At 41.7% G+C, this 27,312-nt stretch overlaps 1 protein-coding gene across 4 annotated transcripts; it reads right to left on the bottom strand.

Moving 5' to 3' along the window:
- Positions 1 to 30: 30 nt before the first annotated feature.
- sf3b1 (splicing factor 3b, subunit 1) lies at positions 31 to 27,312 on the bottom strand. 4 transcript variants are annotated; one of them, XM_089002716.1, is made up of 24 exons: positions 27,164 to 27,312; positions 26,252 to 26,427; positions 26,027 to 26,128; positions 23,559 to 23,673; positions 20,590 to 20,669; positions 20,304 to 20,510; positions 19,764 to 20,226; positions 19,317 to 19,438; positions 18,970 to 19,167; positions 18,783 to 18,884; positions 16,014 to 16,193; positions 15,850 to 15,936; positions 15,047 to 15,317; positions 14,801 to 14,946; positions 14,507 to 14,653; positions 14,148 to 14,273; positions 7,440 to 7,661; positions 7,179 to 7,361; positions 6,996 to 7,107; positions 6,764 to 6,884; positions 6,550 to 6,681; positions 3,211 to 3,483; positions 2,652 to 2,868; positions 31 to 536 (listed from the first exon to the last, which is right to left on the bottom strand). In XM_089002716.1, the coding sequence occupies exons 1-24, from the start codon at positions 27,189 to 27,191 to the stop codon at positions 378 to 380; spliced, it is 3,969 nt and encodes a 1,322-aa protein (XP_088858842.1). In that variant the 5' UTR covers positions 27,192 to 27,312; the 3' UTR covers positions 31 to 377. The 4 variants fall into 4 exon arrangements, with proteins under 4 accessions (XP_088858842.1, XP_088858844.1, XP_088858846.1 ...); XM_089002718.1 differs by lacking the exons at positions 26,252 to 26,427; positions 27,164 to 27,312 and having other exon boundaries at positions 20,999 to 23,673; positions 26,027 to 26,060; XM_089002720.1 differs by lacking the exons at positions 26,027 to 26,128; positions 26,252 to 26,427; positions 27,164 to 27,312 and adding an exon at positions 20,999 to 21,053 and having other exon boundaries at positions 23,559 to 23,627.

Below are 27,312 nucleotides of genomic sequence, written 5' to 3' on the forward strand. Positions count from 1 at the left end.
GTATATTCCCAAAGTACATGTAAAAAGAAGTGTACAGATACCTTTTATTTGGTTAAATAAAAACAATTAAATCCTAACAACAAAGGATACGTGAAATGCGGGGAAAGGTACAAAGTGGGAAAGACTAATCTCAATGTCTATCAATGCATATGAAATACCCAAATATTGAAAACATTTCCAAAGATAAACTGCTTCCACTCATTTTGAACACTGATGGGGAAAAATAAAGGAGGGTGGGTGTAGGTGAATAACATTGGAAGAGTACATACAAATTCTAAATTTTCTTGGCCAGATTTTATGTACTTCAAGAACAACTAAAATTTGAGCAGCAAATACAAGCTCAGACAAAAAAAGCAGGGGAACGAGGGGGCAAGTATTTACAAGACATAGTCCAGCTCGTAGCGAATGTACATGTTCTTCTCGTCATTGTACACTTGAGGGTAGTGGGCAATGAGAGCATCCTGGGAGCCGATGTAGATGGAGTTGTAAATCTTCCAGTATACGTCACGCACCTTCCGCGCCGGGTGGAACAGACCCTGAAAACATTGGACAAGAGGGAAGGTTTTATTTTATTTTTTGATAGACCGGATCTAAGAATTAGCTCGTCAGGAATGAGGAATTTGATCAACAGTTATATAGTAGGCAAACCAATTAGTACAGCGGCTGTGACGAATCTGCCTTTGTCAGGGTTGCGTAAAAGGTGATCTCAAGTTTGAGCGTTTCTTTACCGCTTCGAACTGCCCGTAATTTCTGAATGGCCCTTTGTTCCGTCACAGGGAATGACAAAGGCGACTTAGCCATATTTAAACAGAGGTAACATCAGACATTGGCTTTACGTCATCTTATTGTTAGATTGCAAAATGCCTTGTTGGTGGCAGATAGTGCTTGGCACAAGTGAGACAACATTCTCCTTTGTTGGGATCCATGTTAAAGATCTGACGCCTCTATTTTGAGGTCTCCATTTATGGAAAAGGGGACTAAATTTAAATCCCACCTCAATTTAATTCCTTACACTATATTGCAGTCATTTTCAAATCTGTAGTATGGTACAGGGATGCCAGCCAAGGGAAATTAAAATACCGGAAAATAAAAAAGATCAGCAGGGGGTCAAGGGGGCCGTCAATTTATGAATGCAAGATTCCATATTAAACATCTGCTACATAATTATACAAATACCATTTATTATGTTAATAGAGGTTTTTCACCAACTTTTGTCATCCCCCATCAGCTCTTATTCAAGTTAGTCTAGTATTATAAATCAAAATTAAAATCATTGTATACTACAGGTCAACAGTAATAAACATGCCCTATCATAATTTCCTTAATTAGAATAATAATTTATGAATTCGAATGATTCACCAGGTAGTTTGTAATTCTGCTTTCTCAATCTTTTTTTCTCTCCATGTTTGCTTCCCTCACAATGCTGTTTGAGTGACAGCCAACCTTTGCCGCCAGAGTTGATCACTTTTCCATCGCAAACCCTGCAAGGGTTTTCTCTGGACGGATTTTTATGTTTGCATATGAAATCTGAAAGCGGGCATTATTCGACTTGTTTGTCCTACCCTGTCTAATTCAACGAATACTTGATCCCTCCATCTAGAGACGTCACTGTTCCACTATGACTCTTGTGTAGGATATCTCTCTTCCACATCTTTTCAATGTGAAAGGTCGTGTGCTCTCCCGGGCGAGAAATCACACGGAACACGTGCACGTAAACTTTACATCAAAACAATATATATATATATATATACAACCTACACTGTCTATACTATTAACACATGAAACATATAAGTACCAAAAATGTGCCGATGTTTAGCAAGTTTATTGGCGAAAAGCGCGGTAAGTGAGCTCCCATATTTGTTTTCTCCTTTTATCGCGCACAGTCTCGTGGTATTTTACTCCTGATCGATACAGATTGTCAACGGAAGCAACTGACATCGACCAAAACACACGAAAACATGTCGACTCAAGCACAACTCATTCTGATCATCCTATCACCCTTCAAAACAATGTTTTACACAGTTGTATATGGAAATAAAATAACTTTTACATGTAAATAGAAAATATGTCTTTGGCAGAAAAAAATAGCGGAATTCCGTCTGGGATCCCTGATGGTAGCTATCTGGGTTTGACATGGTATACTGTGGTCAAGTGTGAATTTCAGTTCGTGTGCCTTCAATGCAGTACCATGTTGTGCCACAACCTCCCAGACAGCACTGAACTTTGTTGAAATACAGTAAAGTCTCGTTATATCGATATCGGATATATCGATAGTCCCGGTTATATCGATACTATTTCTATGCACGCACGGAGAAAATTACATGCAAACCGGGTCGGATATATCAATAGTCCCGGTTATATCGATATTTTTTCGGACTCCCTTGAATATCGATATAACGAGACTTTACTGTAGTTGTACAGTGATACCTCGGTTTAGAACCCCTTGGCTGAGGAAACCGGCCGCTCCATTCCATCAAGCCATCAACGACCATCACAAAGGTGAATAGAACCATTTTATTATACAGCACAGTTTATTTCTTTAATTATGATACCATAACACATTTATTATACATAAAAATATGGTATTGTGGCCTCTGACAGCTAAGTCTGAAACATAAACAGGGGTTTGGCAATAATGTCAAGCTGTTTACCTGTAAGCAGTACTGCAGCATGCGGCAGGGCCCAATGGCTACCCTCATGCCTTCCAGGGCGCCCATGACAGCCTGGATGACATGAGGCGACGTCTCAAAGACATTGGGCCACACGTAGTTGAGCAAGTGGTTGAGGGAGTCCTCACAACCAAATCCGTAAACGCCCAAGGACATGTGCTGGACCACGGCGCTGGCAGTTTGCCTGTGGACCAGATCTCTGCGGGAATGCAGTACGCTGGTTAACTTTTATAAACTGTTCATTTTCCATCATCCAGGTCAATTTTGATGTTGCGCCAGGAAGATTCTCACAATAATTGTCTATGTGTAATATCTTCCAAAATATTACTAACCTTCGTACTTCATAAATTAATGATTCAGTCAAAATGGGAAGATTTTTTTTGAAGTTGCACTACTCGATTTCTTAATTAAACACAGAAAAGACGCAAATGTATGGCAAGTCCAATTTAATGTGACGTGATTTAATACTGGCAACTCATACAAAATGCTTCGAACAGATGGATGAAGTTTGACCCTGATCATATGTTAGGGTTATGGTTACCTGTCCATAAGCGCGTCCTCCAGGAGCGGTGTGACGGCATAGATGTAGTCTTTGCCCATTTCTCCGATGTACTCGAACAGGAAGGACAGCGACTTAAGCACACCATTCTGGACATTGAGCTCAGGCACGCGGTACTCGTTCATGAGCGCAGGCAGGACGGTGAAGGGCGAACATGTCTCAGCTACGATGGCGATGGCCACTGTAGTGCAGACGCGGTTCTGACGCTCCTGCACTTTTAAGTTGTTGAGCAAAGTGGCCAAGACGTCGTGTGGGCTAAGGAATGAGAGAATGGCAACACACTTGGTCACGCAAATATTTCTTCATTCAACCTGTTAAAAGGACAACCGACGTCTCCGGACAAGTTGTGTCCATAATTTGTAAAATGGCTTCAAATGACTTCTACTGAGCGTATTTTACAAAGATTCCACCGCATATATCTATATTTTAGGTTTTAAGCCTCTTGCTGAATATTCCGGAAGTCTTGTTTTTGAGTTGGTGACGAGTCCGTACACTGAAGGAACGCCCCTGACCGAAAAAAGGACACATTGTAGCAGTCCTTCCATAACATCAATGCTTGTTTGGTCTGAAAACCTCGTGTTGCACCAGAAAGAGCCAGAAGAGGGCGTCCAAGCTCCATGTAAGGAATTTATCAGCCTGTGGAAATGGGCTGATTCATTCCACACAGAAGCTTGGTGGCCATTTTCTGCCTCTTTTTGGGTGAGACATTTCCTCCCAATGTTGCCTCAAAATGGCACGGAATACATTCTTTAATCGATTGCAAACATGTATGCTTTCCTCTCCAGAACTATTTGAATCATATTCATAACTGGATGTGTAACAAGAAAGCATATTTTCCGAATCTGAAGCCATTGTTTTGATTCTCCAGCAATGCAAGACATCTTGGCGTGACGTCACAAAGTGGGGGCGGGACTTTCTGAAAATACCCAATTCGCAGCTCAATTTTTTTGCAGATTTTGGACAGTAAGTCATTTTTATTGGTGTTTTGCATTTGAAAAAAAATATCATACTGCGTGTTTTGGGTATTTTAGATGCTATAAAACATTTTTCTGACGTCAGTTAGCAAACAAAAAAGTGACGTCGGTTGTCCTTTAAGGCAAAACAAGAGTCAAAATTGAGGTGGACATTATCCGTGAACATATGATTAGCTAAAATGCTTTATGATGACTTTTGACATTTTGTAGTAGCTGTTGGGCTACATTAACTGATTAATGAGAACACTTTGTATCATACATATGTAGAACCGACATTGCAAAGGGTTACTGTTATAAACAAATTGAATGCAACAAATTTAAGAGTAAAAATTTGTATGCCTCCGGACAAGGTACATTTTGATGTGTTGTCCACTTTTTGGAAAATGTTTTTGATTCGTTTTGGCAGGGTTTTGTACTTGTTATTTTCTTGATTCGATCATTATATCCACAAGTGGTATTCATCATCGATTCCACCATGAACATGCTAGCCATATCGCAAAGGCCAGAGAACATTCAAAGCACCCCTCAATACTTACAGCAGTGTTTGAAATAACGTCTGCCTGGAGGCGTACAACTTTTACGTCGGGCGTATAACTTCCAAAACGTCTCGGCCCAGGTGGCCGACAACTTCAAGAAAAATAATATGGTATTTTCACGACCATAAGGCGCATATAAAGGTCTCAGATTTTTTTGAAAATGTGCGGTGCGCCCTGTAGTGCGGACGTATTAGAGGCCACCATGAGGCGGACATGGTAGAGAACTTGAGGGGGGATGTGTGGGCGTGGTTTGTGTATACAAGAACAGGTATGTGCTTTATGAAGAACATTGCCGTTTTAACAACTCAGAAAATGGCAAAGAGACATGGTTATGAAGCTCAGTTTAAACTGAAGGCTTTCCAAGGAGGTCCGTCTTGGTGCTGGCGTTTTATGAAACTGTGCCATTTTCCCATCCGGGCCAGGACTACGGCAGCGCAGCAACGTCCGGCGAATTATTCTAAAAAGCTAGCGAAAAGGTTTCGTTTCCTGTTATGCTTGGCTGCCATGCTAACGGAGAGAAAGTCCCGCCGATGGTGATTTTTAAAAGAAACACTTTGCCTAAAGAGACATTTCCAGCAGGCGTCATTATTAATGCAAATGAAAAGGGCTGGATGTTACGCCACAGTTTGCCAATGGATTGTGGATGCTTGGGCTAACGTGTCTGCTGGCACGGTGGTTCGAGCTTTCGGAAAAGCCGGCATAATTTCTGAGGAGCCGCACAGCACAGAAAGTGACTGACCGTGAGGAAAGCGAACCTGCCACGTTGGTTTAGCACAGCTATTCGATTCTGAGACAGAGGATGAGGACTTTGATGGGTTTGATTACTGACTGTTACCGGTAATGTGCTTGTTTTTACCATGCCGACGCCTATTGAGTGATGATTACAAAATGTTCTTACTTTGTAATTAATAAATAAAGCACTACCAAACTCAGTTTTGCTCCCGATCTGTTTTTATAAATACGCACACTTGTATGCCTGTGTGTTGTTGTGAGGCGGACGTACGTATGGCAGTAGAGGATAGGTACCGGAAGATAAAACGTGCGTCCTTTCATCCGGTGCGCCCAATGTGTATGTTAAATACAGAAATGGCACACATAAATGAGACTGCTCCTTTTCACACGGTGCACCCTTTGGTTGTGAGAATACGGTAATAAAGATTTTTTTTCAAATCAAACATTTGTTTTATTCAATAAAGCAAAAGCTACAAGCAAACCGCAAACTAACATTCGTTCGGCAATTTGCATACTTGGCAAGGCAGCCAATCAGAAGCCTGTTTCGTGCTTCGGACTATACTGTGACTGAAAAGTGTACTTGAAAGTTTTGAAAGCCGCTTAGAATGAGGAGTCCAGGTGGCTTTGAGCAGACAGCGCAACACAAACATTGCATTGTGCAACATGGCGACAAAAAACAACTGGAGCAAAATCTTTAGCAAGGTATATTTACCATAAATTAAGCAAGGGAGCCTTTGCAGTAGATACTTCCGTAATTAAAAAAAATCCTTTATATCGCAACAATGTTTTTTTTTTTTGTGATTAGTCGGCCTATTGTGTTTAAAGTTGTGAAAAATGGGGCAGGCAACTTTATGGCCGGGCAGGCAACTTTTCAGAGTTGTCTGCCCGGGTGTCCGCTAACTTTTTGTCATGAGTTTCAGACACTGCTTATAGTATTTTCACTTAATTTTGTGCTGAGTTGTTTGTGATTGAATACTTAAATGTTTCATTTGTAAACATGGGTTTCGTTGTGTACATTATTCCAATGCTTCCGTGCGGACATATTGAACACATGAATGACGTAACTTGTAGGCACTCACCCAATAGCTTTGGCGATGTAGCCAAAAGTGTTGACAGTGGCTCTGCGGATTGCCTTTTTGTGAGCCTTGAGAAGCTCCAGCAACTCAAAACAAATCCTCATCCACTCTCTGGCTGACACATACTCGGCACCCCTGGAATAAATGAATTGAAATAACAAGACGATGTGCAATCAGGTCGGCCTGGGAGTTTACTTTTGCGTTACAGAATACTAACCTGTCCGCTATCCTGCCCACCAGGTCGATGCAATTCTCCTGCACCTTTTCATGTCTGTTCTTTAAGATGGGAGTCAAACGAGGGAGGAGGTCTTTGATGGGAGGAGTCATCTTGTGCATACCTGCAAAGAAGATGAATAATATTAATAATTAATTTGTACACTGTTTCAACAAATGAGGGGTATGGATTTATTTTAAACATGAGTAACTGTGCTCAACGTGTTGTGACATACCAATAACATTTACGATAGCCTTCAGTGCTCCCAGGATGCTGCCCAGTACTTCAGGGTATTCTTCACCAAGGTATTCGTACAACACCACACCCAAGTGACCCATGAGCTTCTCCTGTAGATGCAAGATAAACGAGTAATGACTTTTGGGGACAAGAAAACAATATCTACGACTTTTCAACATACCTCCTGACACGTCTTCATGACCACAGCGGTACGAGAGATGAGGTCAGCGGCCTGCTGACGCACTTTGGCCGACTTGTTGTTTAGACGCCACAGCACCGTACCACAGATCTGAGGCAGGTAGGGCTTGACGCGTTTGCCAAGCGCGTTCACCACTGTGCCAAAGCCGTTTAGCATTACAGAATCCTGTGAAGGAAACGACATTACCTACGTTGATTTATATACAGTACACCTGAGTAAATGCTAAATCACTGTTGCGCTGACCTCTGTGGTCTGCTCCTGGAAGGCGTACAGGATGCCGTCAATCAACTGCTCCTCCAGCTTGTGGTCGATGTCCGCGGCGCCCAAGTTGCCCATAATTTTCTCAATGGTTTCCATCACCATTTTACGATACTGTTCTGCCTCGTCTTTAAGGTCATCCACGATGCGAGAGATGATTTCTGCGGCTCCCACCTTGTTGGCCAGCTCTACCGTGGTGTCCACCAACTGCATTGAGTGCAAAGTTTAGAGTATGTTTAGCTTTAGAAAGCTAGTTCAGATAGCAGGGATGCATCTGTGAAATTTAAAAAGGGTGCCAGTTGGCCCCCTTGTGTCCGAAAAGGGGGCCAACTTCTAAAATTGATGGGCCTGATATAACTAGATTGCCATAGTATACAAAATTGATTGCAATAAACCAAAATACATTACTCAGCTACACTCTCACCTCTCCAGAATGATCTATACCTGGGGTCGGGAACCTATGGCTCGCGAGCCATATATGGCTCTTTTGATGATTGCATATGGCTCGCCGATAAATCTAAATACATATTCTCGCTTTTTTTCTGTTCATTTTCTGTTGGGGCTGCGTTTGGCGAAAAGCGCAATTTTGATTGGATTACACTGACCGACGTTGGCGGAAAGCGCAATTTTGATTGGATGATACTGGCCGTCAGTTGAAACAGGTAAACGCCCGTTTAAATGAGCCCGAGGAGTCAAAACAAAGTACACTTCAGCTTGAATACACCGAGGATTTGCCTTTGTGGAGATAAAAGGTTCTGATTAGAATTTGTAATGAAACAATACCATCGATGAAACATTCAAATCTCAATTACATTTTTAACAAGCCCCATGTTAACGTTAGCATCAATATACTTCTGTGAGAAGTATGTTGCATAGCAAGTGTGGAAGCTAATGAGCCGTGTGCAGGCTAGCTAACTTTGCGTATGGAGCCGGCAAGTTGACTTTCATTCCGATCGTTCCGCTGGATTTTTACCAACATGAGGAACGGAAAACCCTTCATGTTAACGGTGAGTACTATCAAGTTATTTTGAATATGAAATTCTGACATTTTGTTGAAAAGTGGCCCCCTGTGCGTGTGTGTGTGTGTGTGTGTGTGTGTGTGTGTGTGTGTGTGTGTGTGTGTGTGTGCGTGCGTGCGTGCGTGCGTGCGCACGCTCGCGTGTTGTGGCTCTCACTGAAAACCATTTCTAAATATTTTATTTTTATGGCTCTCTTCGTCAAAAAGGTTCCCGACCCCTGATCTATACGAACCATTCCAATCTGGTTTCCGCCCCCACCACAGTACAGAATCGGCTCTCTTAAAAGTCACGAATGATCTTCTTTTGGCAGCTGACGCCGGTTTACTCCCCATCCTCATCCTTCTTGACCTCACTGCAGCTTTTCACACCATTTCTCATCCCATCCTCCTTGACAGACTTTCCTCCATAGGGATCACCTACACACCACTACGCTGGTTCCACTCTTATCTGTCTGGCCGCTCTGAGTTCATCCAAATTAACTCCTTCACTTGACAGTCCTCTCCTGTATCTTCTGGTGTGCCCCAAGGCTCTGTTCTGGGACCGCTCCTCTTTATCACCTACCTTCTTCCCCTTGGCAATATTCTCCGAAATTTGGTATACAATTTCATTGCTTTGCGGATGACACCCATCTCTATCTCTCTAGCAAACCCGACGTCGCTCTTGCACCTTCTTCCCTTTCACTCTGTCTCTCTAAAATTAAATCCCGGTCTACCCATAACTTCCTTAAACTAAACAGCGAAAAAACTGAAATTCCCCTGACACAAACCAAGGTGGATTGGTACCAAATCCAGCAAAGCTAATAGTTTCTCTCTCACTAATGACAATTCGACCGTTTCTCCCTCCCATCAGGTCAAAAGCCTAGGTGGCGTTCTTGACAGCACACTATCTTTCCACTCCCATATAAATAACTTAATCAGAATCAGAATCATCTTTATTGCCAAGTATGTAGAACACACAATCCGATCTGCATACTTCCACCTACGCTATATCAACCGTCTCTCACTGCTCACACCACTGCTATACTCGTTCTAGTCTTGTCACCTCACGGATGGACTATTGCAATTCACTTCTCTTTGGTGTCCCTCAGAAACCTCTCCACAAACTTCAACTCGTCCAGAATTCTTCAACCTGGATTATCACCAGAACCTCATCCTTTCACCACATCACCCCCATTTTCCAAGAGCTCCATTGGCTCCCGGTCAAATATAGAATCAACTTTAAAATTCTTCTTTATACATTTGAAGCTATCCATCACCTTGCCCCCCCCATAACTATCTGACCTTCTTCAAATTTCGATTCCCTCTTGTTCCCTCAGATCATCTTCCTCCCTTCACCTCTGTGTGCCCCCCCAACCACCTGCCCGTCTCATCACGATGGGTGACAGAGCCTTCAGCTGCTCTGCCCCCAAACTCTGGAACTTACTTACAACATTCGTAAAATCAATTCTCTTCCCACCTTCAAGTCCCATCTCAAAACCCAACTATTTAAAATTGCATTTTCTGTGTAGCTATCTCTCGTTTCTATATACAATTGTATTTTATTTATTGCATTTTATCTGTGATTGTGTTTTATTTATTATAGTACATATGCTTGTCTGTGACTGTAAAGTGTCCTTGAGAGCTTTGAAAGGTGCTTACAGTGTAATGTATTATTATTATTCATTGGAGCATGATATTTTTAAATTGACAAAAAGTATATATTCCTAAAATAAATGTTCCTAATAAATAAACAATTTTAATTCAAGTGAAATCATATATTCATACAAAAAAGAAGCAAACCTTTTCTATTTTCTTTAGTTACTACACAATCAACCCCGTGCTATTTTGATATTGGACGGTATTACAGAAAAGACAGACAACAGACAACACATAGCACAATATTTCTTACCAGTGTCTACTTTAACACATTTCTTTGCTTCTAAGATGACCAACGTGCTGCATCAGCTCTGAAATCACTCCCATTAGCCACTAAATTAACTGCCACTAAATTAATGGCAGTTTGCTTAAAGGACAATCGACACCATTTTTTTGTTTCCTAACTGACATCAGAAAAACGTTTTATAGCATCTAAAATACCCAAAACACGCAGGCTGATCTTTTTAGTCAAATGCAAAACACCAATAAAAATGACTTAAAGCAGTATCTGAAACTCGTGACAAAAAGTTAGCGTACCCCAGGGCAGACAACTCTGAAAAGTTGCCTGCCCCATTTTTCACAACTCGAAACACAATAAGACGACTAATCAAAAAAAAAACATTGTTGCGAAGTATAAAGGATTTTTTTAAATTAAAGAAGTACCCACCACAAATGCTCCATTGCTTAATTTATGGTAAATATCCCTTGCTGAAGATTTTGCTCCAATTGTTGTTTGTCGTCATGGTACAAAATGCAATGTTTGCGTTGCGTTGTCTGCTAAAAGCCACGTGGACTCCTCTTTCTAAGCGCCTTTTAAAACTCTCAAGCACACTTTACAGTCACGGTATAGTCCGAAGCACGAAACAGGCTTCTGATTGGCTGCCGTGCCGAGTATGCAAATTGCCAAACGATCGTTCGTTTCCCTCCGTGACGTCACTTAAGGCATTGTCATCAACTCGAAAACAAGACTTCCTGAATATTCAGCGTGAGTCTTAAAATGTAATATATAGCTTTATGCGGTGGAATCTTTGTAAAATGCGCTCAGTAGAAGTCATTTGAAGTGATTTTACAAATTATGGACGCAACTTGTCCGGATGTGTCGGTTGTCCTTTAAAGGAATTGTCACTACCTTCTGTTGTTTCCTAAAAAACGAAAATGTTTTTAATATATTTTAAAGTGTTACTCCTGTTATCTTGCTCCATATTGCAACCAACTATGTTGATGTTGTTCGATGTAAATACTGCAACGCACTATGGGTAAATGAATATTCGATTATCTCATTTGGCAGTTTCCGGCAGATCACGACGCAAGTTAAAACCTCTAAAGGAAAACGGGTTTTCATAATTTGCAGCAAGGCTCGTACTTAATTATAGCGAACCATAGTGGGTTTACTGTATTTTAAAAATAATCTGACAAAATGTCGAAATTGTTTCACACCATCTCTCTTCTTGTTTGTCTGAAGGCCTTCTTTTTAATAGTTCGCGACACTCCTATGAAATTCATTCATTGTGTATGTGATTCAGGGGTGCAAATACAGAATCTCGTCGCGTCACAGCACAACGTGGTAGGTGGTCACAATGCAGCACACCACCAAATAAAAAAAATGTTAGTGTCAGAATGTCATCCACAGATGCATCTAAATTCTGGAGTATGATTTTTGCACATCTATACAGTACATGGCATTGGGAACATGGAAGAAGTAAAAATAAATGTGGTGGTCAATTTTGGCAAATAAATGCATCTTGCAGAGGTGCAGTCGACTTTTCATTTAGACCACCAGGAAAACATTCCCTGCTACTTTTTGGCAGGCCACTGAGTTAGGACTTCCAAATTTGCTTAGGCTCACGCCGCGTTGCTGTCGTACTTGCACACTGCGCCGAGTGAAGACCAAGACAACCAAGTGCAATGTGAAAAGGCCTTAAAGGACAACCGACGCCTCCAAACAAGTTGTGTCCATAATTTGTAAAATCACTTCCAATGACTTCTACTGAGCGTATTTTACAAAGATGCCACCGCATATAACTATATTTTACGTTTTAAGACGCGCGCTGAATATTCAGGAAGTCTTGTTTTCGAGTTGACGCCGATCACCTAAGTGACGTCACGATAGGTAATGTCACTAACCGAGAAAGCGACACACAATGCATTTTGGGTACTTTGTTTGGGCTCAAAACTTCGTGTTGATGGCAAAATTACAGTAAAGTCTCGTTATATCGATATCGGTTGTATCGATAGTACTGCTTATTACGATACTATTTCTATGAACGCAAGGAGAAAATTTCCATGCCGCAGGATCAGATATATCGATAGTCCGGTTATATCGATATTTTTATAACGAGACTTTACTGTAGAAGGAAAACATAAATAATGCGATGGTGAATCGTTGTGTGTTGCACCAAGACTACTATTTGATACGAGCTGACACAAATTCCCAGCAGACAAATCAGACCATTTCCAACGGAGCTTGGGCGCCACCTTGTGCATTTTCTGGGAGGCTACATTTCAGTCCAGATGCCTATCAACAGGGGGGAGGGACCTTCTGAAACTGGCCATTTCCGGGTTCATTTTGAAGTAGTTTTTGGACACTTTAAGTACCGTATTTTCACGACCATAAGGCGCATATAAACGTCTCAGATTTTTATCAAAATGTGCGGTGTGCCCTGTAGTGCGGACGTGTTAGAGACCACCATGAGGAGGAGTGTAGAGAAAACGAGGGGGGTGTGCGGGCGTGGTTTGTGTATAAACGAACAGGTATGTGCTTTACGTAGAACATTGCTGTTTTAACAACCCTGAAAATGGCAAAGAGACATGGTTATGAAGCTCAGTTTATTTAAACTGAAGGCTATCAACTACGCCGAGTAACGTGGGAATGGAGCCGCCGTGACATAATACGCGGACATAAGGCAAGGTGGCCGGAGTTGGAGGAAAGCTTCAAGCAATCGATCGGCGAGCTAAGAGCGAGCGGAAGGAGCGTTTCGACTGTCACCGTCCCACTCAGAGCAGTAACGCTAGCGGAGGAAATGAAAATTGAACATTTCCAAGGAGGTCCGTCTTGGTGCTGGCGTTTTATGAAACTGTGCGATTTTTCCATGCGGACCGGGACTACTGTAGCGACGGCCGGCGAATTATTCTGAAAAGCTGGCGAAAAGGCTGCCATGCTAACAGAGAGAAACTCCCGGTGATTGTGATTTTTTTTTAAAGAAATACTTTGCCTAAAGAGACATTTCCAGCAGGCGTCATTCTTAAGGCAAACAAAAAGGGCTGGATGTTACGCCACAGTTTGCCAATGGATTGTGGATGCTTGGGCTAACGTGTCTGATAGCACGGTGGTTTGAGCTTTCGGAAAAGTCGGTACCGGTAATGTGCGCCTTTTTACCATGCCGACGCATATTGAGTGATGATTACAAAATGTTATTCCTTTGTACTTAATAAATAAAGCACTACCAAACTCAGTTTTGCTCCCGATCTGTTTTTTAAAATACACATACAGTAAAGTCTCGTTATAGCGATATTCAAGGGAGTCCGAAAAAATATCGATATAACCGGGACTATCGATATATCCGACCCTGTTTGCATGTAATTTTCTCAGTGCGTGCATAGAAATAGTATCGATATAACCGGGACTATCGATATATCCGATATCGATATAACGAGACTTTACTGTACTTGTATGCCTGTGTGTTGTTGTGAGGCGGACGTACGTATAGCAGTAGAGGATATGTACCGGTATATAAAACTTGCGTCCTTTCATCCGCTGCGCCCAATGTGTGTGTTAAATACAGAAATGGCACACATAAATGAGACTGCGCCTTTTCACACGGTGCGCCGTTTGGTCGTGAAAATACGGTAATTTTTATTTGTCTTTTTCATTTGACTAAAAATATCAGCCTGCGTGTTTTGGGTATTTTAGATGCTATAAAACGGTTTTCTGATGTCAGTTAGGAAACAAAAAAATTGTGTCGGTTGTCCATCATAAACATGCCTCAGTGCTATTGTGGCTTTAATGGTACTTCATTGCTTATATTCATGTGAGTGCCAACCTGTCTGTAGTTACGTCTGTCCAAAGCCATTCTGTGTTGCCAGAAGTGCTTGAAGAAAGGGGGCAGGATCTCAGTCTTGATGTAGTTGGCCTCCACACCATCGGTGCCACAACACTGCTTCACCACCTACAAGATGAGACGGAGGCACTGATCAGTAGGGTCAAAATTTGGGAAAACTAGATGTTGTCCCCAACGGATTGCAGGGTGAGAAAAGAGAGGACACGGGTCGACTCTGCTCGTTCTCATGTTGGGAGTTCATCTCGCGACCTACTAGCCCCGATTCAACCACACACAGGTAGAACAGGCGAGAATTTGTCGCACGGTAGTCGTAAAATTATTCTTTCACTCTTGCTTCTTACCTTTAGAACAATCTTTTTCATTTCCTCATCGGGTGATTGGAACTCTCTGATGAGGATAAGCATCACTTCTCGGGTATAGTAGTTGGCATATTCGGCATCCATCAAAGGGATCAGGTAGCCAATAGCTTTGAGGAATGCAGCCAAGCCCTGCCATCAAAAGTAGGAGACAGTCATGAATTTTTCAAACTTAACTCACACTGATTTGGAATTCAGTGCAATGTTATCTAGGGCTGCCAGAGTAGAATTTGTGGCCATTATGACCTAAAAAGATCGCAACAAACCCAAATACCACACCTTTCCTCTGTGCTGTCGGATACCCTTCCAGAGAGGCTTGAGCACAGAATCAAAGGATTCGATGCCATAGGGTGTAGCGGCTTCAGCCAAGGCAGCAATGGCCAAGGCGCTGATGGTCCTCACTTTCTGTTGCTCATCCACCAAACCTGCACCGCCACAGTCAAAAGCATTTATCAGTTAGGGATGAATAGCGACACTGTAGTGGGTCCTGCAATAACACCAATCTTGCTTTTGAATGCCACTAACCATGCTCAATGATTTCAACCAAACTGCGCAGGTGAGGCAGGATAGCGCAGCCCATTAGGATGGCGATCTGTTGCACGATCTTGATGCCCGTGTGCCGGGCCTGCCAAGACTTCTTACTTTTACACACGGCTTTGAGGAAGGGCAACAAGGAAGGGATGCCAAGTGCGGATGCCACCACGGCGAAGGCCCTTGCAGTGGTGTTTCTCACATACTCATCCATGTTGTCGATGTCGGGACGCATGGTGGAGATCATGGTTGCCAATCCAGCTGCCTGGAAACATATGGGAGGTTATGCAATCAGAAAAGTTTCAGCATGTCAATCAAAAGCATGTTCTTCACACACCCTTAGCCAAAAGTAATTGTTGCCTATCGCCAGCCTGAAAAAATAATGTCCGGAAAAGGTATCACAGCTGAAACCTTTCACTGACTGCAGAAGTAGCAATTTCCCACCTATTTTATAATATAAATCTTGCATATAAAAGTCAACTCTCTATAAACACAATGAAGTGAGTCTGTGTGTTTGCATTGGTTTCAAATCAACAAGCAGGAAAACTTCATCTCCGACCAAGCCTGATTTCGGCCCCTAAACATGTTTCCACAAGGAGGTAAACATGCATCTGTAAAAAGCTTCTTTGTATCCAGCGGTGCAGTGTGAGAACAAACTAGGCATTGAAGTCAGGCCTGCTAGCTCTCGTACTGGTATGAATCTAGCGAACGGCTAGCCCTTATCTGACCACCAATAGGTCGAACAGGCGAGAATATTTCGCAGGACGGGGCGAAACATATTACATGCTACACGTTACCTTTGCCAAATTGGAAATAATCTCTCTGCCTTCTACTCTGGCGTAGTAGTCCTCATCAATGAGCAAGGGCTCAATCACCACCAGGATCTTGGCAAAAAATAGATAGTTCATCACTTTAGCATAATTTTCTGGATATGGCACTTGGTGTGTGCATGTCTGTCTACCTTGTGTACGTAGGGTCGAACAAGGTCGTCGAGTTTGTATAGAATACGGTCGATGACTTTCACCAGCAAGTGGCGTTCTTGGTCCTCAAGGGTGGGGGACATGAGCAGTGGGAGGATCTGGTTGAATAGAGGTCCTGCTCCAAACTCACGAGCTTTATCTGTGATCTGGCGAAGGGCCGCCTAAAACAGACAAAAACAAACAGGGAGATGGGATCAAATGACTGTTTGTGTCAGGATATGTTTTCTTCACAGAAGATATGATTATTGCCAGTAACGCCAAGGAGAACATGACAGTCCCAGACAGACAGCACCACTGAAAACAGCAAATGGCTTTTACAAAATTAATTCAAGAAATCCCAACATGTGATGTAGGTATGGAACCCTGCAATTGCACGATTTATGCTTTTAGCAGCTTGTCCCTGAGATTCAAGATATGAGGGCAAGAGCAAATAAGCGGACACAGCAGCATTTCTAAGATACCATTTGTGAGATATCATTTGAAGTGCAAAAGAAGGTGCAATTTTGTCAAAAAAAGACTGTTAAAGTGATAAATTTCGACTGTAATATTTAAGTGGCTTTACTTTAGTGTCTCTGAGTAAATATCTCAGAAACCAAGTAATTTTTCGGCCATTCTTTTGCGTTATAAAGATGAGTTTATAACTTTCTGAGTTTTAGGAGCATTTTTCTTTTTTTCCATATATTTATGGCTGAAACTATAACTAAACGCAATTATGTGTTATCATTTTGAACAGAATAGTTTGTGGTCTTGTGTGTCTTCTGGTGTCCGCCACGGATCTGTCCTGGGGCCCATTCTCGTTATTATCTACCTTCTTCCCCTTGGCAATATTTTGCACAATTTTGGCATCCACTTTCACTCATTCGCGGATGACACCCAACTCTACCTCTCTAGCAAACCCCACGGCTTCATCCCTTTCACTCTACCTCTCAGAAATTAAATCCTGGACTTCCCATAACTTCTTCAAACTTAAGAGTGAAAAAACGTAATTTTTCCCTTATCGGTACAAAATCCACCCGACACAAAGTCATCAGTTGTTCTCTGACCATTGACAGTTCAACCGTGTCCCTCTCCCGTCAGGTCAAGAGCCTGGGTGTCATCCTCGAACACTCACTATCTTTCCAGTCCCATATACCCATATAAATAACATAACTCAGTTGCCATATTTCCACCTCCGTAATATCAATTGTCTCCGTGTGGCATGAAGTCATTTTTATTGGTGTTTTGCATTTGAATAAAAAGTGACATCGGTTGTCCTTTAATACACAGTATGGAATGTACGGTAATTTTCAAAATCATCACTGCAGAAGCAGACAAAACAAGAAACATTGTTGCAAAAAACGATTGCATTCATATACAGTACAGTGGGCATGTACATAACACAACAGGGAAACTGCAAAGCTTACATCTTACTGTATTATGTATGCAATTTAAAAAAGTCATCAATCTTCTTCTGCTTCCCATTTTCACCTTTTAACACAAACACTTCAATCTCGTCTGCTACACACGAGCTAGCGTCTGAAAATGAAAATGGCTCTGCTACACGGGAGCTGGTCACGTAACAAACTCACGTGACCAAGTCGACCAATGACGCGACCGATGGCGTGTATCGATATAAACATAGCAAAATGGCCGGCGGGAGATGAAAAAGAGCCGTAGTAACCGGATTATCGTAAAAACCACGAATCGTACTAAACAGAACTAATTATACATAAAAAGACTAGAAATGTGCACGGGAAATGAAAATAGTGTCGTAATAAGCAGTATTATCAATATAAACGATATAACGAGAGTTTACTGTAGCAATATTTGCCGTTTTAAGACTCGCACTGAATATTCAGGAAGTCTTGTTTTTGAGTTGGTGACGATTCCTGATGTCATGTCACGGAGGGACCGTCCCTGACCGAGAAAACGACACACAATGCATTTTGCGGTACTTTGTTTGGTCTGAAAACTTCGTGTTGATCCGTGTTGATGGCGAAATTAGAAGGAAAACACATAAATAACGTGATGGTGTATCGTTGTGTGTTGCACTAAGACAACTATTTGATATTCGCTGCCACAAATTCCCAGCAGACAAATCAGCCCATTTCCAACGGAGCATTGGCGCCATCTACTGCATTTTCTGGGACGCTACACATCATTTCTGGTGCCTCAAAATGACCAGGAAGAACTTCTTTAATCAATTGCAAACATTTATGCTTTCCTCTTCAGAACTATTTGAATCATATTCATAACTGGATGAGTAACAAGAAAGCATCTTCTCCGAATATGAAGCCATAGTTTTGATTTTCGAGCAAGACAAGACATCTTGGCGTGACGTCACGAACTGGGGGCGGAACTTTCTGAAAATGCCCAATTCGCAGCTCAATTTTTTGCCGTTTTAACACACTAAGTCATTTTTATTGGTGTTTTGCATTTGAGCAAAAATATCAGCCTCCGTGTTTTGGGTATTTTAGATGCTATAAAACGTTTTTCTGATGTCAGTTAGGAAACAAAAAAATGGTGTCGGTTGTCCTTTAATCAGCTGTTATCATTGATCATTTTATTTATGGTTTTATTGTTCTGGCGTTTCTTGTTCTATTAATTGTAAAGTGTTTTTGGGTGATTTGAAAGGCGCTTGTAAATTAAATGTATTATTTTTATTATTATCATCATCATCAACTTCGTCGGTAATTGTACAATAATAGCACTTTTTGGTTATCATCCGCTTCTATAGTTTGAGAGGAATAAAAGCTACAGGTGTTACTAACCTTTCTCATGGGTGGCGTTCCGTTTTTAATCTTCAACAGCAACTTCATTATCTTTCTTTCCTTCTGTTCTTCAGGGCTCAACGTGGACTCATCCACCTCAACCTAACACAAAGACACATTTGGATATGTTGAATTATCAGACAACCCGGTTGGACTATATTTTATGAGAATGTGACTGAGTTCTCACCAGCAGTTTGTCAAAATATTGGATGTCATCCGGTTTGAGGAAGGGGAGGTTTCCAGATGGTTGGTCATTCATCTGTTTGGTGGTGCGGTCTTCCACTTGCATGTGGAATCCTGTCATGCCACCAATTGGGGTAGGCGTTGCCGAGAGCTTGCGGGCTGGCGTGCGGATTGGCACATAGCCAGCTGGTGGAGGCAACACCTGTACAGGAAGGCAAAGGCATTAGGAAGAGGTATCGAGTGCAGGTAATAAGCTGGCCGTGGGGCTCAACGATTAAAGAGCAGAAAAAGAAAGTGCTCAATTTATAAAAATCTAATGGCATGTTGTATGCAGCTGAATACTGCACGGACCTTGTATCCTTCAGGAAACATAGCGTCAAGCTCATCGTCTGTGAGAGGCCGGTTTCTCTCATCGATCTCCCGCTCCCACCTCCACGCTTGCAGCTGCTCTGGAGTCATGCTCATCAGGTGACCTGTAATGCCAGGACAACAGTGAGAAGTTGAACGCTCAATTGTGTTGACAGCAAATTGAGGTTTTCTGACAAGTGCTTTAAATTTAACAGCAGACACAAAGGACACCAAATCTTCTTACTGTGAGATAGCATGTTGCTGTGCGAAAACGCACAGTGGTATGGCAATATTTCACCATAGCAGGGTTTTAGTCTCTGGGTTTATGATATGCCATTGGATCATATGTCCAGCTCGTGAAATGGGATGAATAAGCGTAATCATATTGCACCAAAGCGATGAGTGGAAACTAAGATAATATAAGACATTTAAAATGCAACGCCTCTTTACCAGGTGTCGGGGTTGCCATATTCATGGCAGGGGTCCCAATAGGGGTCTTTCCAGGGGTAAGCAGTGGTGTTGAGGAGCCCATTTGGCTAGCAGGTGTTTCATCCCAGCGAGATTTCCTCTTGCTGGCTCCTGGAGTGGGAGTTTCTCCCACAGACTCATCCCCCCTGTCTGTGCGTGGGGTTTCAGCCCATCCGCTCCCGTGTCCAGGCGTCTCCCTTTCTGTCTTTGGGGTTTCGTCCCAGCGGTTCTTCCGGACGCTTCCCGTCGCTCCGCCGTGGCCCGGTGTGGCATGTCCTGGTGTGTCCCTGCCTGGCGTGGCAGCACCGGCCGGTGTGTGACTGGGTGTTGGGTCCCACATTCGCGAGCTGGGTGTTGCCCCGGGGGTCTCGCTGCCTTTGGGGCGGCCAGGGGTTTCGTCCCAACGGCTGTTTGATGGTGTGTGCGCTGGAGTGTGTCCCGGAGTCTTTATAGCATTAAACACATTGATAAAGTGACTTTGCAGAGAAAACCCAATGATCGTGCTTGTGTGGCAAAACACACCTCAGCATTTGCATCAGCTTGGTCCCAGCTGGACAACTTTTTGGGTGTAGAATTGGTAGGGGTTTGGTCAGCCGTCTGATCCCAACGACGTTTGCGTTTAGCAGCAGCGGCGGCAGCAGCAGCAGCAGCTTGGCTGGCAGCGGACCCATTGACAACTTTCAGGTCACCCGACTTGGCCTTCTCTGCGAGCTGCAGGCGAATCTCTCTCTGAAAACGCAAAGCCAAAAATAAGTTGAACCAATAAAATCTGCATTTGCTTGGCAAATTGGCGAATTCTTTTCCATACCTCTTCCTTGGACAGATTTTGCTCTCTCATGACGTCCACATAAGACCTGACCTGGAGCTTGGGATCTGGCGTTTTGCCCCCTGTGCGAAAGAGCACCAACATAACAAAGGACACTCATTAGTGAATGCTCTCGGGACCCAATTATTCACAACAAGCACAAACATAGCCAGCTAACCCTGGCTTTCTTTACAATTTATGTTCCCGTTTTTAAAAACTGAAATCACAGAATATCGTACTGAGTTCAATGAAATATACATGTTTACACCCTCTCTTACATACACATAGCATCATTGGAGAAAAAAAGCAGATATATGGAAAGCAGGGCTTAATTTGTGTTGCTTTCTTTTAAGTAGATAGAGCCATCACTGATGCAGAGGGGGTCCTGGGCTGCGCTCTTCAGAATACGTACACTTTCAGTGCCAAGGGTCCTTCTGCAGTCAGACTTCAACCAGCAGAAAAGCAGCCTAGAAAATGTTTCTTTACCATTAGTAACACTTTGGAAAAGGGTTTGAACTCACACACAATAGTATACCACCTGTTTTGCATTGATTTGTGACACTCAAAGAAACAAGGAAAAAAGAAATCTACTTCGAGGGGGACTGAAGTCAATATAAATGAAGACTTGATTTTGAAGCTTGTCTTAAATTTGCCTAAAAATGAGGTCAAATGCCAGATCCACGTTGGCTTGACATCATCAGTATTGATGTAAGTTCAATGTCACCTTGACTTCCTTTCTGATAAAAAGGTAGCTTTTAAACATGTAGCTTATTAACTCATTCACTGACAGACGCGCAAAAATGTGTCAACTCCAGTGCCAGGGTTTTTGTCATTGTCACTCAAATTCCAGGACCCACAGAATATTGAGTTTTAGGACTACATAAACATTCAATGCAGCGTAAGAAAACTTAGACCCTCTTCTTTCATGGGAAAAAAAATAATAAATTCCTAAATCATATGGGTCTGGAGTTATATCCGCTTGAAATGAGGGCTGCTGTCCAAAATATAATGCAATACATATATATTGGTTTATATAGTACTTTAACAACAGCTGAAGCTGGGAAAAAAAAGCGGTAACATGAAAAAAGGGAAATGCTGCCCCATTGGGGAGGGCAAGAAAAACAACATTGCCAGAAGTCTGGTCAACGTTTTATCAGCACCACAGAAAGAAAAACTAAAACGCAAACACATTCGGGAATGGCCCTCTAAGTCAAGTTTGAATGCGTGAATAAATTCGGGAATCCCAGTGAATGAGTTAACAAGGCAAAAAAATTCTAAGATATTTGAGAGAATCAAAACAAGCTTCAGCTGGGTTCAACGACTAGGAGTAAGTGGACCCTGACCAAAACTGACAAGTGCACAGTTCTCTCTGTGTCCCCCATAACCTACACAGGATGAGTTGCTGCACCCTTAACAGAGTGCAGTACAGGACTGGCAAAGCAGTACTGCTGTAGGAGAGAAATTAAGGACAGTTAGTATGGGCCTGTGGTATGGTGGCACACAATTTGCTTTGTGAACATATTTCTATTTTACAGAGAGCCTTGTAAAATAAAAATATATTTTTACAACAACAATGTTTGTACACAGAGCTCTCTTTGCTCTTTCTACATGCAGGCTCAAAATAAGCCTCACTGTTGGTAATGCTAACGCTTTAATTAAATGTCTTAACTCACTGTGGTTGGAAAGCATTTTTGTTTGCTTTGTTTGCTACTAGGGATGGGCATAACTGATCCACTTAAATGTGAGCATTCTATTGATTGTATGGAATTGATGGCTGATTTATCTTGAATAAAGTACTACATTGCATGGGTTGAAACAGTTTAAATTTAACTAAAACAATGGTGTGCCTCAACTTGTCCCAAGGTGAGAGATGGCTTAAGACCAATAAACACCTACTGCAAATAAAGGAAAAGAATGCAGTGTAAACTGTTAATCCAATTTCACCCTGTTGCACAATGAAAAAGATGTACCCATCAACGGATGAAAAGTGTCTTAAAAAATTATAAATTACATGTATCTTGCATTAACAGCCAGCAACTCCACTATGCCTTGTCCATCTATGTTTAAAGTAGAGGGTACTACAGGACAGTCCTTTCTGCCGTGATGATTATCATTTTCCTATGTTTCACCTGTAGAACTGCATTTGAGTAAATAAACACATTATATGAGGAAAAATGGTAACTGTGCTTCCTTTCGTACCTTGTCAACTTTCTCAAAAGTTGAAAAGGTTTACTTCCCCTTAAACGATTGGGCCAAAAATGTTTATAACGCCCACCCCAAGTAGCTGCAAACATTGAAATGTCATTTGCATCACAGAGGTTAAGAATAATATTGTGCTACACTATTTCCTACGGCCAAAAGGCTATTGGTGGTGATAAATCCACTGGAATTAAAATTGTTTTTGCAAAAGAAATAAATTTAAAAAATTAAAAATGTGCCTACACAGACTCTTTCCGAACAGGAGCCTCTTCATTACTTTGAGCAAAATGGCTGGCCACTCTTTAGGAAAATTATGAACCTCACAGGTTGCTGCGCTTAATATACTGTACATGTCGGCCGCACAAGATTGTTAACCCTTCGACTCAGACACACAACCCATCTGCTACCCACGTTTGTTAGGTAAATTATCAAATTTAGCATTCTAGCACCTAACCACCTCTCCCACTCAAAAACATGGCAATCCTATTCAGAACTTAGCTTCTCTTTCTCTTTGCAAACTATGGATCCCAATCCACCAAGTTCCCCGCCCCCCAAAAAATTATATCACTTGATTGAAATGATTGTATTTTAGAAAGACAAAAGACAACAAAAGATTGGCCAAAGGGAAGGCATAGAGTCTGGGAGGCAAGCAACTGCATTGTAGTCGAAGGATTGAACAGCTACCACACTTTGTGATTATCAGAAAAGACAAAGCAGGGGAATAATATGTTGGACCGTGTTATAACGGAGATGAGGAAAAAGGCCAAATTTACCATCTGCAAAGGGGTCGAGGCGCTCTGGCGAGATAATCATCTGCATGCGTCGAGTTTTGTATTCGTCCTCACGCTCTGCGATCTTCTGTGGACGATGCTCCGCAAATGGATCGTACTGTAAAAACAAAATACAACAGACATAACTATTTTTCATATTTAATAAAGCAAAAACGATTATATTGATCTACTAACATGATCAGACGTTTTTTGACACACCGTAGTCACTTAAGCCACATTATAGTTCAATTCTATTTTTTTATTGGTCCACACATGTATCTGAATTTCTTCATACAATTCGAACAGTACAATTTCGATTTTATTCAAATCTGATCCAGGCCTCTCTCTTATGTGGATCTGAACTATATATGTATAATGGGAGGGGGGGTACTCATTTCCAACAGAAGTGAATTTGGACATCACCAATGAAATGAGAAACTCTTATGTGTAACCTACAGAAATGCAGTCGTCGAGTCATTCTTATGATAAACATTTGCATGGTTTTCCACATTAGAAAACCATGCTTTATATGATATGGATGTTGAATATTGGAATGATGATAGAGAAGTCTATGAGCAAAATAATGTCATGGTAGTAAAAAAGTATTGTTGGACAATTAAAAAAAGACGGTTTGGGACCAGAGTGTGATCTTTGAGTGTGATCAACAACTGTCTGTTGTTCGCTATTAGGATTTTGGCTGCACCAATAAGCTTCCCTGAGTCTAGTTCTTTCGTTGAAACTTGCCCGGGTATAACTAACAAATACTAATATTGTTGCAAAATTTAACATGTACCTAAAGAACTCACACCCTTACTATCAAATGAAAGAAAAACAATAAAGTGGAAAAATAAGCAGGTTCGATGTATTCTTGTTCAATTCATTCATAAATCTCTGGCCATTTAGAGTTAGCAATTCCCCAAGATTCGTTTCTCATGTTGAATGGCAATGCTTATGTAAGGTTGCAATTGGTTGGTCTTCTGTAACCAGAAAAACCTAGTAATATGCAGGGGTGCAGGGGGCGCAGGCCCCAGTCGGTCCAGGACAAAGTCCTAGTGAGGCGGTCAGGCGGCCTCTGCCCTGAAGCCAAACGATTTTCAACATTACGGCTATTTAAAATGAGACTAAAAACACCATACAAATGTTGATCAAGGTCAAAGATATACTCGTGAAAAAATACACATTTCAATTCGTCAATCATGAAAATATTACATTTGCTACTATTTTGACAAAACAAAACAGAATTATGTTACAATCAACCAAACATTTAACAATCAATCTTGTTGAAAAGTACAATGAATTGTAAGACATTGTTAGTAACTTCAAATATGCACATCTAACCTACATTCTGATGTGTTGACAAAAATAGCTATGAACAAACTATAACTTGAAAGACATCCACATTAACATTATCCAGATTCAACTTTTCTTGACCAAAGTATAACTCCTGCAAATGCTTGGGAGTATTCCTCACGAAACAACGGCAGTTTTCTTTTAGATTTCACACTTTTTGGTGCCTTTTCTCCGGCAAATGCCATGAGATGACAATGATAAAACCGATGCCAAGTCTTGATTCCAGAAAAGACCTGTAGCACGTGCATGCACAATTCATCTAAAGGAGGCTGCCAGCTGGCACTCTGCCGATCGCCAGTTCTACATTTGGATGTGATCTTTAGTGATCTAGTGTTTTGAATGAACGTTGGGTATTTACTATACTAACGATTTTTTACTTATTGCTTTTACTGGAAACCGTAATTTTCATTAATTAAAACCGTAGCCGGAGTGGGATAATGAAAACCGTACTCATTATGGCAAAACCGGAGTAGTTGGCAGGTATGCAATACCATATGAATTTATCCCGTAACTCAATTATTGAGTGGTCCTTGCAAAACCCAGAGGTTGGGGGATTAAATCACCAGCCACTGCAACCATGTCAAAGTGTCCTTGAACAAGATACTGAAATCACCAATAGCATATGATGCTTTCATTAGTAGCTCAATGAGGTAACAGTGTGAAGCACTGTGAGTACCAAAGATAAAAAAGTGACAGCCCATTTAGCAGTCATTTTCTAGTACATATATTGGATGTGCCATTTTTGCCGTGACAATATACAGTAAAGTCTCGTTATATCGATATCGGATATATCGATAGTCCCGGATATATCGATAGTCCCGGTTATATCGATACTATTTCTATGCACGCACGGAGAAAATTACATGCAAACAGGGTCGGATATATCGATAGTCCCGGTTATATCGATATTTTTTCGGACTCCCTTGAATATCGATATAACGAGACTTTACTGTATTTTCAAAATAATGTGCCACAGCCCATTTTAATGACCAGCCTTACAGACCGTAAATATAAAACAATCAAAAGAAAAATAGTAAGTGTGATGGTAACTGACTGTGTTTTTGTGTTGACTGAGGTATTCTTAAAACGCTTTACGGTGTATATCATTAGTTATCACGTACTTGTTCATCTGACTGAGGAATGGCATTGAGAATGGCCACTGGAGCATGGTATCCTTGCTTTTTCTGACCCAACAAACTCGTTGCAGTTTCCTCTTCATCATCCTAAAGGTGGAAAATGGCATTATGGTAAACACAGCGTGACAATGTGGTAAGCATCTTAACCAATCAATGCACCAATTAGAACCATGTTTGTGAGTGCACATGAAATGGGGGAGGGCATCTTACATCTTCTTGTTCATTGGCTGCGATGGATGTGACATAACCAGCAAACCGGCTGTCACTTCCTCCATAGATTTCCTGGTCAAAAAAACCAGTTGAAACAAGACCGACTCCCTGCTCATCTCCTTCCTCCACTAGATTGGCTTTCATCCCCTGGATCTCCAGGATCTGGGCCTCGATATCTAAAAAAAAATCCAGAATTAAAAAATGCTGAAAAACAATCCGTATCCATCCACACGACGCACAACAACACAAAGTGACAAAAGAAAACACAAAACAATAAAAAAACAACAACAAAAAGCAAGGCTCATGAGAGCACTTGCTGACGGCTGCCTACTCGGGCGCCATCTTGGACTCCTTTGGAAAGGCATCATAATAATACATTACATTCCGTAATATGAGTGAAACGTCGCGCGTTGGTACATCTCAGCAACAACTGTGAGACAACATACCAAGTATCGAGCAAAGCTAAAGTGAATTATGCACAATTGTACTTTAGTCGCAGGATAAGAACTACGTTCAACGCGTTGCGGTAACTGTCGTACAGCTGCGCTAACCTTGATGCTAAACTTGGTACTCAACGCGTCAGCATATATATGGGATTTTTTTTTCAATTACTCGGTCTTAACCAAACGATTTGCTTCTTGAATGTCGACAGATCGACACTGTAAACAACAAACACCGAATGACGTGGACAATTTAAGCGCTAACACGCTAACAAGACAGCAACCAGCGCCATTATCTAAATCTGACCGCGTTGCGTCGCATCGCGGCCCGTTGCTTTTGCCGTTTTATAGAAATAAAACGTACATTAAAATGCTAACAATTCGATGATTATTCGACGCAGTACATTTGTTGCAATATAAAATTGTTGGTTATATGCCAAACTTCGGCGAATAGATTGCTTTTTTTAGTTACCGTCGTGGGTTTTGGCGATTTTCGCCATTTTGGTGGTGGTTGTTCGTGAATGAACAGGAAGTCGGTCACTGCTAATCCGGTCCTGCTCAGTGAAAATGTTCAGGGAAGGCGGGATTCTGTACAATCCTTCGAGTTGTTGGGCGGAATGG

Source organism: Hippocampus bargibanti, linkage group LG08 (genome assembly GCF_051943395.1).
Source record: "Hippocampus bargibanti isolate YZ-2025 linkage group LG08, ASM5194339v1, whole genome shotgun sequence".
Classification (NCBI taxonomy): Eukaryota; Metazoa; Chordata; class Actinopteri; order Syngnathiformes; family Syngnathidae; genus Hippocampus; species Hippocampus bargibanti.

Bases quoted from the DNA above. Each gene is read 5' to 3' on its own strand.
- sf3b1 (XM_089002716.1), bottom strand. From the start codon at position 27,191: ATGGCGAAAATCGCCAAAACCCACGACG. The intron at 19,168-19,316 runs GTCCGTGCAGTA...CTTCCTGTACAG, and splicing joins TGTTTCCTGAAGGATACAAG to GTGTTGCCTCCACCAGCTGG. The intron at 14,654-14,800 runs GTGTGGTATTTG...TTTTGATGGCAG, and splicing joins TCCGACAGCACAGAGGAAAG to GGCTTGGCTGCATTCCTCAA.